Source organism: Pristiophorus japonicus, chromosome 4, assembly GCF_044704955.1.
Source record: "Pristiophorus japonicus isolate sPriJap1 chromosome 4, sPriJap1.hap1, whole genome shotgun sequence".
NCBI classification, from domain to species: Eukaryota; Metazoa; Chordata; class Chondrichthyes; family Pristiophoridae; genus Pristiophorus; species Pristiophorus japonicus.
In genome coordinates, this window is record NC_091980.1 from 54,947,342 (window position 1) to 54,963,829 (window position 16,488).

Below are 16,488 nucleotides of genomic sequence, written 5' to 3' on the forward strand. Positions count from 1 at the left end.
GGAGATTAGAGATAGTAAGGGGAAGAAGTCACTGGTGGGCGTAGTTGATAGGCCCCCAAATAATAACTTCACGGTGGGGCGGGCAATAATCAAGGGAATAATGGAGGCATGTGAAAAAGGAACAGCAGTAATCATGGGGGATTTTAACCTACATATCGATTGGTCAAATCAAATCACATAGGGTAACCTTGAGGAATTCATAGAATGCATACGGGATTGTTTCTCAGAACAGTATGTTACCGAACCTACAAGGAAGCAAGCGATCTTAGATCTGGTTCTGTGTAATGAGACAGGAATAATAAACGATCTCCCAGTAAAAGATCCTCTCGGAATGAGTGATCACAGTATGGTTGAATTTGTAATACAGATTGAGGGTGAGGAAGTAGTGTCTCAAGCGAGCATACTATGCTGAAACAAAGGGGACTACAGTGGGATGAAGGCAGAGTTGGCTAAAGTAGACTGGAAACACAGACTAAACGGTGGCACAATTGAAGAACAGTTGAGGACTTTTAAGGAGCTCTTTCATAGTGCTCAACAAAAATATATTCCAGTGAAAAAGAAGGGCGGTAAGAGAAGGGATAACCAGCCGTGGATAACCAAGGAAATAAAGGAAAGTATCAAATTAAAAACCAATGCGTATAAGGTGGCCAAGGTTAGTGGGAAACTAGAAGATTGGGAAAATTTTAAACGACAGCAAAGAATGACTAAGAAAGCAATAAAGGAAAGATAGATTACAAAAGTAAACTTGCGCAAAACATAAAAACAGATATATAAAACGGAAAAGAGTGACTAAAGTAAATGTTGGTCCCTTCGAAGATGAGAAGGGGGATTTAATAATGGGAAATGTGGAAATGGCTGAGACTTTAAACAATTATTTTGCTTCAGTCTTCACAGTGGAAGACACAAAAACCATGGCAAAAATTGCTGGTCACAGGAATGTGGGAAGGGAGGACCTTGAGACAATCACTATCACTAGGGAGGTAGTGCTGGACAGGCTAATGGGACTCAAGGTAGACAAGTCCCCTGGTCCTGATGAAATGCATCCCAGGGTATTAAAAAAGATGGCGGAAGTTATAGCAGATGCATTCGTTATAATCTACCAAAATTCTCTGGACTCTTGGGAGGTACCAGCGGATTGGAAAGCAGCTAATGTAACGCCTGTTTAAAAAGGGGGCAGACAAAAGCCAGGTAACTATAGGCCAGTTAGTTTAATATCTGTAGTGGGGAAAATGATAGCTTGAAGCTATCATTAAGAAAGAAAAGCGGGACATCTAGATAGGAATAGTGCAATCAAGCAGACGCAACATGGATTCATGAAGGGGAAATCATGTTTTACTAATTTACTGGAATTCTTTGAGGATATAACGAGCATGGTGAATAGAGGTGTACCGATGGATGTGGTGTATTTAGATTTCCAAAAGGCATTCGATAAGGTGCCACACAAAAGGTTACTGCAGAAGATAAAGGTACGCGGAGTCAGAGGAAATGTATTAGCATGGATAGAGAATTGGCTGGCTAACAAAAAGCAGAGTCGGGATAAATGGGTCCTTTTCGGGTTGGAAATCGGTGGTTAGTGGTGTGCCACAGGAATTGGTGCTGGGACCACAACTGTTTACAATATACATAGATGACCTGGAAGAGGGGACAGAGTGTAGTATAACAAAATTTGCAGATGACACAAAGATTAGTGGGAAAGCGGGTTGTGTGGAGGACACAGAGAGGCTGCAAAGAGATTTAGTTAGGTTAAGCGAATGGGCTAAGGTTTGGCAGATGGAATACAATGTCGGAAAGTGTGAGGTCATCCACCTTGGAAAAAAAAACAGTAAAAGGGAATATTATTTGAATGGGGAGAAATTACAACATGCTGCGGTGCAGAGGGACCTGGGGGTCCTAGTGCATGAATCCCAAAAAGTTAGTTTGCAGGTAATCAGGAAGGCGAATGGAATGATGGCCTTCATTGCGAGAGGGATGGAGTACAAAAGCAGGGAGGTCCTGCTGCAACTGTATAGGGTATTGGTGAGGCCGCACCTGGAGTACTGCGTGCAGTTTTGGTCACCTTACTTCAGGAAGGATATACTAGCTTTGGAGGGGGTACAGAGACGATTCACTCAGCTGATTCCGGAGATGAGGGGGTTACCTTATGATGATAGATTGAGTAGACTGGGTCTTTACTCGTTGGAGTTCAGAAGGATGAGGGGTGATCTTATAGAAACATTTAAAATCATGAAAGGGATAGACAAGATAGAGGCAGAGAGGTTGTTTCCACTGGTCGGGGAGACTAGAACTAGGGGGCACAACCTCAAAATACGGGGGAGCCAATTTAAAACAGAGTTGAGAAGGAATTTCTTTTCCCAGAGGGTTGTGAATCTGTGGAATTCTCTGTCCAAGGAAGCAGTTGAGACTAGCTCATTGAATGTATTCAAATCACAGATAGATAGATTTTTAACCAATAAGTAAATTAAGGGTTACGGGGAGCGGGCAGGTAAGTGGAGCTGAGTCCATGGCAAGATCAGCCATGATCCTGTTGAATGGCGGAGCAGGCTCAAGGAGCTAGATGGCCTACTCCTGTTCCTAATTCTTATGTTATGTTCTTATGTTCTTAAGAGTCAACCACATTGGGTCTGGAATCACATATAGGCCAGACCGGATAAGGACGGCAGATTGCCTTCCCTAAAGGACATTAGTGAACCAGTTGGGTTATTACGACAATCTGGTAGTTTCATGGTCACCGTTACCGATACTAGCTTTTTATTCCAGATTTATTTAATTAACTGAATTTAAATTCCACAGCTGCCATGGTGTGATCTGATCCCATGTCTATGGATTATTAATCCAGGTCTCTGGATTACTAGTCCAGTGATGTTACCACGATGCTACCATTCCTGGTAACTACCATCAAGGAACAGCAATCTCCAAGAAACACACTATCCTAGTTTTCAATTGGTTTTGATCAAATTGTTTATATTTTTGTGTCTCTACTCGTACTTCAATCATACAATTTGATTAAAAACTGCAAGCTTCCTCTGAAATGACTTTAGTAATAGCTTCATCCCATCAACATCTCATTTTTGAAAATTCTGATGGATGACAATGAAAATCATGTAAAACATGGATTATGAATTTCATTTATAGACCCATTTTATTAGACAACCAGATGACACAGAAATCATACAATAATTACACACAGAGAAGCTGAGTATTTTAAAGATTTGTACTTGCAGTCATGCACATTATACAGGAAAGTAAGATGTTAACAAATCCAAAATTACTAAAACAGCCTATGAAAGTTGTAGCATTTATTCAGTCTGTTGTATTGGGCTTTATCATAATGCATCTGTATTTGATGAAGACAAGCTGCATTAGGGATCCTACTACGGTTTTTTCAGTAGCATCATAGGTCAATTAAATAAACACACATACAATACTTCCGATTATTACAGACATCCAAGGCAATGACAGGATAATACAATGGGGGAGGGAAAGCCAGTGGAAAAGAAAATGAAACATACTTTAATCAGAAGAAGAGTTGTACTCTTAAAGTTCAGAAATTATAAAACAAATACCACATTAGGAAATGGATTCACAGTGATCCTTTGATATAAAGGCATGTCACAATCCTGGCGAGAATGCAAAGTATGTGTTCTGGACTTGAACCCATAAAAGGGGTTGCTAAACAGTTCAGTGAGAACAGAATTGGAGGTTACAATCTTAAATCAAAAATCAGGACACAAAAAGGAAAAAAATATTCTTCTCTCAATTAATTAAAAAATATATAGCATGGATATGCTGACCATATTCTTCATACTGTAAATCTTTTTCAATTATTTTACAGCTTTTCTCAGTATAATAAAGAACTAAATGCTAGTTTCAATCATTTAAACAGATTGAGCTTGCTGTCATTAATTACTGAACAAAACCCCCTCACTGCATACCCTGCTGTCTTAATTTGCCTTCTAGATTAGATTATATGAAAATCAGACATACCCACGGTATTAAAGGATTTTTGTCTAGCCCACACGATTTAGATTTTAGTAACACATATGCATTCTAATCCTCTTGAAGTCAGTCTCCTATAATGGATCGTGTGGTGCAAAACTGGATATCACTTCCAATCCTATACAGCAACAAGATAATGGCTAGAACATACTGCTCTGAACAAGTAAAGAAACTTCATGCAATTAAATATGCTAAATGTGTTTTTTTCCTTTTGTTGCATTTTCCAAATATTAAACATTTACAAAACAGTGCAGTGCAACAGCATTTGGAAAAAATTCTGCGTGTTGAGAATTATTGTCGAGCACAGGGATCTTCACTTTTCTTCACACCACTGATTCTCTTTGCGTACCTGAAAAAAAAAAGAGTAACTCGGTGAAAAGGATGCACCCAAAGAAATGGAATTCCGAATTGTGCCAAAATTACTTGTCACTGTGCCTTGGTATCCAGTAATTCCTTCTAACCTCATCAGGAAATGGACAAATGAGCAATGACTACAGCAAAATGGAATTATTGTAACTAAACAAGTTTCATGACAATGAAATGGACAATTACTATTACGCTGTCCCCTCCCCGATTCAATAATCTATGATTTAAGGGGAAGAGATCATGTCACACTACAAAATAAAATTAGCAAGAGGTTTATTTCTAATAACTGTAGCAAAATAAGCTTAATACTGAGCAAAAGAATAATTTAATTGCACTGATGAGCATATTTTTACATTTCCAGTTCATTTCTTTGCCCACTATGGGCATATTCTGTTTAAATTTAAGCCAGCCCGCATAAACAAGGCATTTTACTTCGAGAGAGAATAAAAAGAGTTCAGCTACTCAATGTTTCAGGTGGGCTCTTCGATTTAGTTTAGGACAACAAGCATCTGCTATTCATTTCCAAATCTGAAAATCTAAGCGAATTAAGTGCTTTCAATATTCATGAATTACAAATAAAAGTGGTATTACCTGTGCTTCCTCTTCCTCAGTAAAATCATTTTTGATGTTAAAAGTCTTCCGAATTTCTTCTGGAGTTTTACCTTTGATCATATTTGCTACTGTTTTGCACGTCACATCAAGTAGACCTTTGATATCCAAATAGTTTGCAGCCTAAATAAAAAACAAATATTCAGGTCTCAACTGTGCAGCTTTCCTTCCACCCCATCACCAAGTAGAGAGACAAACTAAACTAAAACAATGTTACACCTTGAAAGTATTCTAAAATAGAATTTTAGGTGAAGATTTCTGAACATTTACAGGATTGCTTAGGGTTCCTTTAAAACATTTTGCCCAAGATAGTCTTGCGGCAGGACAATTTGTACAACATTCTCTCTTTGGTGCAGCTACTATTTTGGACTGCTGATCAGTGATTGTCCATACGAAGTAATTGTGATTTTGAAGAGATTTTTTAATAATACATATATAAAGCCAACTAGTAGCTTAAAAGTACAAAACAAAAGATTCCCCCCATCCCCAAATAACATTTAAATGGCAATTCAGGTAAATAAACTTTCCACTTTTGGGCCATATTATAAATTGGTAAGTTAACTAATAAATTAAAAATTTGACAAGACTTCTATTGTTGCTTAATATGTCTTTGCTATCATCCCAGTACAGAGGTTGTGTGCCTTTATTGTGGCAGTTAATTATATTTGGACTTATTTGAAGGGGTCTAAGAAGAACCAACACTTTCATCCTGCTTTATATGCCACACCACTTGTTAATGACTAAACTTGATCTTTTCCTCACTTTTAATTTAATCTGGTTACAGTATTAGCAACTTCAAAAAACACAAACGCACCGTGTCCCAATGGCACAAGAAACAGATGTGTCAGTGAGATGTGCCACACAGTGGTAGGACTGAACTCAGCAGGCAAGAGATACCAAATGTAAATACAGTCCTGAGGGGAAGAAAGGGTGAAGGATGACACCAAAGCTGACCAAGGCATCCCAAATTGCTTGTGGGACTAGCATCTAATTTAGAGTGCCATTGACAGAAGCCTGTGAATTTGTCACCTGATCAGTATTTTAAACAATCTTACTCATCATGGCTAGAATTCAAGTGCCGACCAAGCCAATTTAAAAATATTCTAAATTACTGTGAGCATGCATAGTGAATGTTCCTCGACTGTATTAGACAGACATGTGAAGGGACTTTCTTTCTCTACGAAACTAGTCAAACTAAAGTGAAGCTTGGCAAACTTAAAGCAACCAAGCAGGTTTAATAGGATAGTAGCCATGAAAACCTAGCAAATACTGTGAATAAAACTACATTTAGTAAATTCAGAATACTTAGGGCTGAAGGTAATGGATAGGATGACAACATTCAGTCATCTCTGGTGCACCTTGGTTTAAATCCAGCTAACATGAAAAGGAACAAAATTTCCGTTTGGCAACTCCAAATTAAGTGAATTTGGGCAAAATCTACCCAGTGCCTAGCATGTAAAGTGCACAACATAAAACTGCCTTTAATTCAGTCTAATATTTGGCAGTTTCACTTAGAGGCTACAAAAGCAGCAAGGTTAGAAAATGAAAAGATCATATTGTCGCAGTAGGAGTTAGGTTCTTCTGAGATTGAGGTTAAGGAAGATTGTTTTGGCACAAAAGAAAAGTTTCCTCTCTGTAATCCATACTATATGGGAGTGAAAATAAACAAATCATTTCTGTTAGTAACTTTTCACACCTCTCAGACATCTCAAAGCAATGTACACACAACAAATTACTTCGAAGTACAAAGTTTGTCAAGATGGGAAAATGGCAGTCATTTTGCACAGAGCAAGATATCACAAATAGCAATGAGGTGAATGACCAGTTAATCTATTTTTAGTGGTGTTCATTGAGAGAGAAATGTTGGTCAGGACACCAGAACTCCCTCCTCCACTTCAAATAGCCTCATAGGATCGTTTGATGTCCACTGGGACACACAAAGCCTCTGCTTAACATCTCATCCAAAGGACAGCACCTCTGACAATAGATTGCTCCTTCAGTACTGCACTGGATTGTCAGTCTATATGACTTTATATGTGCTCAAATCCTGGAATGGTGTCTAAACCCACAATCTTCTGACCCAAAGGTCAAAGCAATGTGGTTGTTGGGTGCCAAGTATTCCAGTATCTATGCATTTATAAAAAGCTACATCCATCTCATCATGAATTCTGAAGCATAATCAGTTCTGAATGCAGCTGTCTACTAGGAAACTTCGCTGCATGAGCATGTTTAGGCTAGTTGCCAAGACAGTACGAGTATCTTTTATCCAATTCCAATTATTCCTACATATCCTTGACAGATAGGGAAAAAAATAATCTATTAACACCTGCAGTACGATAACATATTAAGATCTGAACAATATTTATAGATCTTTTAACTTTATCAGCTATCTTACTTTTTTAATTTTCTCCTCGTCTCGTCCCTAGGCATTGACTCTTTAATAGAATGCAGTTCCATTGGTGCCAGCAGCCCTCCAGTAAATGAGCCGAAGCAATCATTCATTTGTGAACCTAGGCAGTAATTGTCAGCAAGCTGCAGATCATGCAGCACATCATATGAAGCCTAATCCCCCTCTCATCACACATCCACGTACATTCACTTCTGAGCTTGGAAAGGATGGTGAGGACAATTGTATTATCCTAGATGAGATAAGTACTCAACAACTTACACTTATATAGCACCTTTAATGTAGCAAAACATCCTGAGACACGTCACAAAAGCAGGAGAAATTAGGAAGGGTCACAAAAGCTAGGTGAAAAAGGGGTCAAATGAAAGTAGCCTGCAAAAGCTGGCGGTCAGCTTTGTTATCTTGTGGGAATGCTCTGCTGCATTACCAGCCGAGATCAGAACGTCCACATTCAAACTCAAATCCCATTTATGGATGGAGCACACTGACACACCAGTGTATCAGGCCTTCTGTAAATCAGGGCTGTTTGGCAATAGCTCAAAAAATACCAGGGTGAAACAGCACCAACCCAGGATGAATTCCAAGTACAGTTTTATCACCAAAGGAATTTTTAGAATTATACAGTTTGTAAGGGCAGCTCAAGGGCTGTGCCAGAGAGTGGGTGACCTCTGGAACCATGATTCATGGCGATCACCATGGCGAGTTCCTGATCGTGCTCATACTGTATGGAATGAGTATGAACAGAAGCCAAGAAAATAACCCCACCACCAGCAGCTGGCTAAAGAGTGGAATCAGAGGCTCAGCGGCAGATCTCCAGCCCATCCCATATGTCCAGTTTTTATTAATATGTTTCTGAAAAATTACTGACCAGAATTAGCTCAAATAGTGTTCCTTGGTCTACTTTGAGGAACTCCTGATCCCATACTGGGATGTCATCTGTTCTTTTTTCCTTGTTCTCATCATCCTCAGGAGGAGGAGGATCATCCTTGTGGTGAGTGCACCACTGAATCACCTAGAAGCAACAGTGGACATATATGTGTAGATGAAGGAGAGAAATAATTGGAACTTGAAAAAATTATGAAAAAAAGAGAGTGACATAAAAGCTTGAACGTCTTAGTTATACTTCACCACATATCACAATGTGCTGTTATAGCATGCAGCTTAGTTCATAGTTTACTCATTTTATTCTTTCCAAAACTTTTTTGGTGAATTTTGTGCTAATTTACTAAGGGTGGTTTGTGCTAGGGAATTGAACACTTTTCCATTTTAAAGTACCTATTGTCATTGTACACATTCCCAGGTCACCGATAGCAGAGTTAGAAGCTCCCTTTATCATGCTCAACCCCAATCTCAGAAAAGAACCCCAGACTTCCCATACCAGTCATCCTATATATCTTCTGAGTGTGAATGTCACTTTATTGCTACATTGTGCTGTGGACCTCTGATCAATAGGAACTAGTGTATTTCACACGGGCCTTTATTGTCAGTAGCGAAAGGAGACTTTCACCATCGGCCAGGACTGGATTCAAATCCAAATCCCAGGTGTGAAAGTGTAGATTCTAATACACTGCACCAGTCTCCCATAGGTTGCTCAATCCATTACCAATGGGAATTTAATATCAAATCATGGAATTACTGGTCCTGTAAAAACAGCATAATCACTAATATTTTGCTTAAAATAATAAAAATTGTTTCAATTTTTTCTGTATGGGGGATTCCGTGCAAATATTGAAACACTCTCAGGTTCTCACAAATATTGGCATAATCAGATGAAAATCCATGCCCTAATTTGTCAAAGACAGTATCAGCTGACCAAAGGAAATCAGTGCTATCATTGCAGAAAATATTTATTAGTATACAGCAAGAGAAATAACATGCTAATTAGTCAACAAATGTAGAAAAATACAAAAAAAACAGAATGCATAATTCTCAAGATATTATGTGAGGTATGTGAGGTATGTTATGCATAGCAACAGATGGACAAAAATATGATGATAGAATAAACCTTCTAAGATCCGCTGAGGACCAGTTTGAAAACCAACGGCTTGTTGAAATGCATCTCGTCTTCAGTTTGTCCTGAAGCACTTTACATTCAATTATTATTTAAGTACAGTTATTGTTGGGTCAGTAAATGTGGGAGCTAATTTGTACATAGCAAACTGTGAAGTTAATCTGGTTTTGGGTCAGGTAGGAATGTTTTCCAGGACACAGAAGAACTGCCTATAGTTTGAATAGAGCCATGGGATTGCTTACATCTAGCTGATAGATTTAGCACCTCATCCGAAAGATGGCACCTTTGACAATACTGGTTGAGCCTCCCTTATCCGGCATACTCGGGACCTGGCTTGTGCTGAATAAGGGATTTTGCCGGATAAAGGGAGGTCGGGGATGGGGAAGGAAAAGAGGAGGTCGGTGCACCGGGCGGGCCGCGTGTCGGTGGGCCCCAAAGTCGGCCGCATTCTGTGCATGCGCCCCGGCCGCCAGAATCATGCCGAAGGAGGGGTGGTGCCAGATAAGGGAGGTCCAACCTGTACAGTGCTCCCTCAATACTGCATTAAAATAACCTGGAGCGTTGCATCAACCCACAACCTTCTAACTCAGAGGTAAGAGCACTATTAACTGAGCCAAGACAAATCCGAGAGGTCGAGCGCTCAGAGAGGTCTGAGGAGCAGAAGGCTCGAAGGTCGGTGAGGATTTCAATTCTGACGAGTCGGGAGGTCGGTGAGTTGGGAGGTCGACAAGTCGGTAAGGCCCTCAGGTCGGCGAGTCGGGAGGTCGGTAAGGCCCTGAGGTTAGCGAGTCGGTAAGGCCCTGAGGTCGGCGAGCTGGGAGGTCGGCGAATCGGTATGGCGAGGTCGGTGAGTCGGGAGGTTGGCGAGTCAGTAAGGCCCTGAGGTCAGCGAGTCGGTAACACCCAGAGGTCGGTGAGTCGGGAGGTCGGCAAGTTGGTAAGGCCGAGGTCAACGAGTCGGTAAAGCCCTGAGGTCGACGAGTCGGTAAAGCCCTGAAGTCGGCAAATATGTAGGCCCTGTGAGGTCGGCAAGTCGGGACTCCAGAGATCGGGAGGTGGGAGGTCTCGGAGGTCGGTGAGGTGAGTTGGTAAGTAGCTCTCCTTTCTCTATTTCTTTTTAAGTAGATTTTAAACTAGATAAGGCTAACTATGGCAGTGCAGCTCAGTCCCATGGAGTGCACATCCTGCGGCATGTGGAAAGTCCTGGACGCTTCATGCAGCCCAGACAACCATGTGTGCAGGAGCTGGCTCCAGCCTCAACTGCTTGAGCTCCGCGTTTCGGAGCTGGAGCAGCGGTTGGAGTCAATAAGGTTCATCCGTGAGGCTGAGAACTATGTGAATAGCACGTTTCAGGAAGTGGTCACCCCGCAGCTTAAAGGCGTGCAGGTAGAGGAGAAGTGGGTGACCACCAGATGTAGTAAGTATGCTAGGCAGGTAGCGTAGTCCCCCCCGTGAGTCCATCTTGCTTTCAAACCAATATTCACTTCCGAGTGTCAGTAAGGACGATGGTGCCTCTGGGGAGTGCAGCCAGAGCCAATTCCAAGGCACCACGGGTGGCTCAGTTACACAGTGCAGAGGGACAAAGAACAAAAGAGCTCTAGTGATAGGGGATTCTATAGTTAGGGGAACAGACCGGCGTTTCTGTGGCCGTAGACGTGACTCCTGAATGATTTTATGCCTCCCGGGTGCCAGGGTCAAGGATGTCACAGAGCAGACCGGGGGGGGGGGGGGGGGGGAAAGAGAGGGGGGAGGGAAAACAACTAGAGGTCGTAGTCCATAGCGGGACCAACGACATAGGCAAAGGATGAGGTCCTACAGGAAGAATTCAGGGAGCAAGGAAGAAAATTAAAGGGTAGGACCTCAAAAGGTAGTAATCTCCACGTTACTACCGGTGCCACGTGCTAATGAGTGCTAATGAATAGAAGGATACAGAGGATGAACACGTGGCTGGAAAATTGGTATAGGAGGGAGGGCTTTAAATTCTTGAGGCATTAGGACCGCTTCTAGGGGAGATGGGACCTGTACAAATCTGACGGGTTGCACCTCAACAGCGCCGGGACCGATATCCTCACGGGGAGTTTTGCTAGTGCTGTTGGGGAGAGTTTAAACTAACTTGGCAGGGAGATGGGAACCTGAGAACGAATTCAAAAGGGAAGGAAGAAAAGCTGAAATTGGATAGCAAGAATCTAGAAAACAAATCTGTAAGACAGAGGAAACAGGGTTCAGTATGCAGCAAGCAAGGAGGTCTTCCTGTGCTGAAAGGTATATACTTTAATGCAAAGAGTATAGCAAGTAAGGCGGATGAGCTACGAGCACAGGTAGACACTTGGGAGTATGACATTATAGCCATTACAGAAACATGGCTGAAAGAGGGGCAGGTTTGGCAGATCAATATTCCTGGCTACAGGATTTTTAGACAAGATCGAGCGGGGGGTAAAAAGGGGGGGGGGGGGTCACGGTATTGATTAAAGAAAATAGAAAATACCAGTGATGAGGAGGGATGATATGTTAGAGAGATCATCAAATGAGGCCATATGGGTCGAATTGAAAAATAAAAAAGGGGCGATCACACTGCTGGGCATGCATTATAGACCCCCAAACAGTGGGGGGGAGATAGAAGAGAAAATATGTAGGTAAATTACTGTGAAGGCCAAAAACCATAGGGTAGTAATAGTAGTGGATTTTAACTATTCAAATAGTGATTGGGACAAATTTAGTGTGAAGGGGAGAGGGTGCGAAAATCTTGAAATGCATTCAAGAGAACATTTTTTTGTCAATATGTAGCAAGACCAACACGAGAGGGGGCGGGGTCTTGGATTTAGTTTTGGGGAATGAAGCTGGGCAGGTTGAAGGGATATAAGTGGGAGAGCTCTTGGGTGCCAGTGACCATAATTCAGGCAGATTCAAGTTGGTTATGGATAAGGACAAGAATAGGCCTGGAATAAAAGTTCCGAATTGGGGAAAAGCTAATTTTGCTAAGTTAAGGAGTGATTTGGCCATGGTGGACTGAAAACAGCTACTTGTGGGTAAATCAGTGTTGGAACAGTGGGAGGTATTTTAGGAGGAGATCCAGAAGGCTCAGGCCAAACATGTGCCCTTAAAGATAAAGGTTGGGAAAAATAATTCTAGAGCCCCCTGGATGTCTAATGACTTACAGGGGAGGATTAAGAAAAAAGGGACGCTTGTGTCATATATCAACGGTTAAATACTATAGAATCTTTAGAGGAATATAGAAAGTTAAGAGGTAAAATTAAAAAGGATATTAGGAATGCTAGGAGAGAGCACGAGAAACTCTTGGCCAGTAAAATTAAGGAAAACCCTAAGATGTTCTATAAATATATTAAGAGTAAGAGGGTAACTAAAGAAAGGGTAGGGCCTATTAGAGACCATGAGGGTAATCTTTGTGTGGAGGCAGAAGATGTTGGGAGAGTTCTTGATGAATACTTTGCATTTGTTTTCACAAAGGAAAGGAGCAATGCAAATACTGCTATCGAGGAGGAGTGTGATATGCTGGATGAAATAAATATAATGAGAGAGGAAGTATTAAGGGGTTTAGCAGCTTTGAAAGTAGATAAGTCCCCAGGCCCGGATGAAACGCATCCCAGGCTGTTGAGCGAAGTAAAAGAGGAAATAGCAGAGGCCTTGACCATCATTTTCCAGTCCTCTTTGGATCTGGGCATGGTGCCAGAGGATTGGAGGACTGCTAATGTAGTACCCTTGTTTAAGAAGGGAGAAAGGGACAGGCCAAGTAATTACAGGCCTGTCAGCCTAACCTCAGTGGTGGGAAAATTATTGGAAAAAATCCTGAAAGACAGGATAAATCTGCATTTGGAAAGGCAAGAATTAATTAGGGACAGTCAGCACGGATTTATTAAGGGAAGATCGTGTCTGACTAACCTGATTGAATTTTTTGAGGAGGTAACCTAGAGGGTTGATGATGTAGTATATATGGACTTTAGCAAAGCTTTTGATAAGGTCTCACATGGTAGACTGGTCATGAAGGTTAAAGCCCATGGGATACAGGGCAAAGTGTCAAGTTGGATCCAAAATTGGCTTGGAGGAAGGAAGCAAAGGGTAATGATTGATGGATGTTTTTGTGACTGGAAGGATGTTTCAGTGGGATTCCGCAGGGCTCAGTAATGGGACGCTTGCTTTTTGTGGTATATATCAACGATTTAGATTTGAATATAGGGAGTATGATTAAGAAGTTTGCAGATGACACTAAAATTGGCTGTGTGGTTGATAAGAGGAAAGTCATGGGTTGCAGGAGGATATCAATCTACTGGTCAGAGAATTAATAAGGAAAGGGTATACACGTTAAGCGGTAGGCCACTTAATAGTGTGGATGAACAAAGGGACCTTAGAGTGCTTGAAAGTAGCAGGCCAGGTGGATAAGGTGGTTAAGAAGGCATACGGAATGCTTGCCTTTATTGGCCGAGGCATGGAATAGAAGAGCAGGGAGGTTATGCTTAAATTGTATAATACTTTGGTTAGGCCACAGCTGGAGTATTGCGTGCAGTTCTGGTCGCCGTATTATAAGAAGGACGTGATTACACTAGAGAGGGTGCAGAGGAGATTTACTAGGATGCTGCCTAGAATAGAGAATCTTAGTTATGAGGACAGATTGGATAGGCTGGGTTTGTTCTCATTGAGAGGAGACCTCATTGAGGTGTACAAAATATTGAGGGCCCTGGACATAGTGGATAGTAAGGGTCTATTTCCATTGGTGGGGGGGGGGTCTATTACGAGGGGGCATAGTTTTAAGGTGGTTGGTGGAAGGTTTAGAGGGGATTTGAGGGGGGTTGTGGGGGGGCTCCTTTATGCAGAGGTTGTGGGGATCTGGAACTCGTTGCCTGGAAGAGCGGTGGATGCAGAAACCCTTACCACTTTTAAGAGATGGCTGGATGGGCACTAAAAGTGCAGTACCCTGCAGGGTTATGGACCTAGAGCTGGTAATTGGGATTAGACTGGATGACCTTTTGTTAGACGGAGCAGATACAATGGCAAGTACTGCAGGAAATAGAATGCGGCCAGGGTGATCTCCTGGACTAGTTTCGATTGCCTGGATGGGTCGGAGAGGAATTTTCCCAAATTTTTCCTCCCTAAATTGGCCTGGGCTTTTAATCTGGCTTTTGCCTCGCCCAGAAGATCACATGGCTCCAGTTGGGGTGGAGTGTAGAATGTTTTAGTATAAGGGGTGTCGCAGTTGTGGTGAGGCGGATTGATTGGGCTGGGTGCTCTTTGCCTTTCCATCATTGTTCATAGGTTTATATGTAATCTTTAGGGCTGCTGATCAAGGGCCGGCACAGACACGATGGTCCGGAATGGCCTCCTTCTACGCTGTAAATTTCTATGTTTCTATAAAGTATCTTTATGAAGAATTCTCTCTCTGCAGGTTATTCTCAGCATCCACTCACTCATTGAAGTAATACTGATTGAAGCACTTACAATATGTTCTGGCCTCTTACCTTTTTAAGAATTGCAGCATTAACATTTGGAAGTGGAACTGGATCATCATCACCTTCATCATCCATCCCCAAATCTGATTACAATAAAACATTAAAATTTAACTATTTATCATTATCCCTCACGTTTCCCGAAGAGATAACAGTATCGGACATTAAAGAAAGATAGCACGCCGTGGGTGCTTTCATTTTTAAGTACTTCCTCTCCTCCGTCTCATTTATAATATAGAACATGGGTAAAATATTGCTACCATCCATGAAATATCAATTTTCAGTTTGACTATTGATTCCATTCAAGTCTTCTGCACAGCAGTGCATCTGAGATCACAAACTCAGTGAGAGGAGGACAATGGAAGAATTCCAATCAGTTCACATGCAAAAGTAGCCAAAACCCATAAGTGTTTATCCATCTTGGGGAAGCACTAAACCGCAGAAGTAAAATGCTAAATCAACTCTTAGGACTTCATTATGGCCATTCAAGTGTGCCAACAGGGCAAGCCTGGAGAATAGTGCTCGTTTGCCTGTCCTCTCTCACATTCAGTTCAGGAATGGTATGCAAGAATAGAAAGAAAAGTACATTTTGGTTTATTTTAAAAAGTCTTGTTCTTAAAAGATTAGAACACAAGATGAATTAAGTTATTTTACATGTCCATTGAGTTATTCACATTTCTGCAATCGTTTTAGATTATCATTGGACTATCGCAATGAGAAGCTTCATTTATAAAATGCCAGTATTACATTGAATAGTCAGCCACCATAAGCAGGCAAACCTTACTGAAACTAAATGACATACAACAGCACTTACAAATTTAAAACTAGTTAAAGTCTTGCACTTTTTTTTCTACAAAGAAGCTTGATAGCTGTCCTTTTTAAAAAGGGTAATTAATTCCAAGTTTATTTCCAAAAAGACACAAACTGACCTTCCAACATAGTCTTGATTGTCACAGACTGTTTTGCTATCTCCACATCAACTTCAAATATTTCTCCATCAGAGCTCTGGAGTTTAATCGAAGGCATCTGAAAATCAGACAGAACCATTTCAGGGATTCGAAACTTCACAGCAGTTTTTGGTTTCAACAATTGTCCTTCACTCAAACAACTTAGTCACGGGGCTTTTTTGGTGGTGTGGGGAGGAAATGGAGACACAGAACAGAATGATGAACTTTGTCTTTGAATTGTGTGATTCTTTACGGGGGGGGGGGGGGGGGGGAAATTCCTGACATCTCAGTTGATTTTAATGGTAGCACTTCTAAGTCTTAAGATTGCCGGTTCAAGTCCCACTCCAGAGACTTGAACACATAATCTAGGCTGTCAGTGCAGTACTCAGGGATTGCTACAGTCGAAGGTTAAACCAAGACCCTGTCTGCCTGCTCGGGTAGACGCAGATAGGCACACTTTGAAGAGTAGCGGAGGAGTGAGTTCTTTCCCATGTTCAAACTTTACCCCTCAAAACAGATTATCTGGTCATTATAGATGCATTGGGGGAAGCTAGATAAGTATATGAAGAAGAAAGGAATAGGATAGGGCAAGATGAAGTAAGATAGCAGGAAGCTCACGTGCAGCATAAAGCAGCATACACCAGTTGGGTTGAATGGCTGTTTCTGTGCTATAAAATTCTATGCAAAAACAAATTT

The 16,488-nt window shown here is 41.4% G+C and overlaps 1 protein-coding gene across 3 annotated transcripts in view; it reads right to left on the bottom strand.

Moving 5' to 3' along the window:
* Positions 1 to 3,120: 3,120 nt before the first annotated feature.
* The window catches only part of LOC139262053 (S-phase kinase-associated protein 1), a 33,079-nt gene continuing 19,711 nt past the window's right edge, over positions 3,121 to 16,488 (bottom strand). For all 3 annotated transcript variants that reach the window (XM_070877212.1, XM_070877211.1, XM_070877213.1), the window contains exons 2-6: positions 15,775 to 15,871; positions 14,858 to 14,931; positions 8,247 to 8,390; positions 4,954 to 5,094; positions 3,121 to 4,345 (exon numbers count right to left, since the gene is read on the bottom strand). In XM_070877212.1, coding sequence (XP_070733313.1) covers positions 4,310 to 4,345; positions 4,954 to 5,094; positions 8,247 to 8,390; positions 14,858 to 14,931; positions 15,775 to 15,871 — 492 coding nt within the window. In that variant the 3' untranslated portion in view covers positions 3,121 to 4,309. The remainder of the gene's footprint in view (positions 4,346 to 4,953; positions 5,095 to 8,246; positions 8,391 to 14,857; positions 14,932 to 15,774; positions 15,872 to 16,488) is intronic.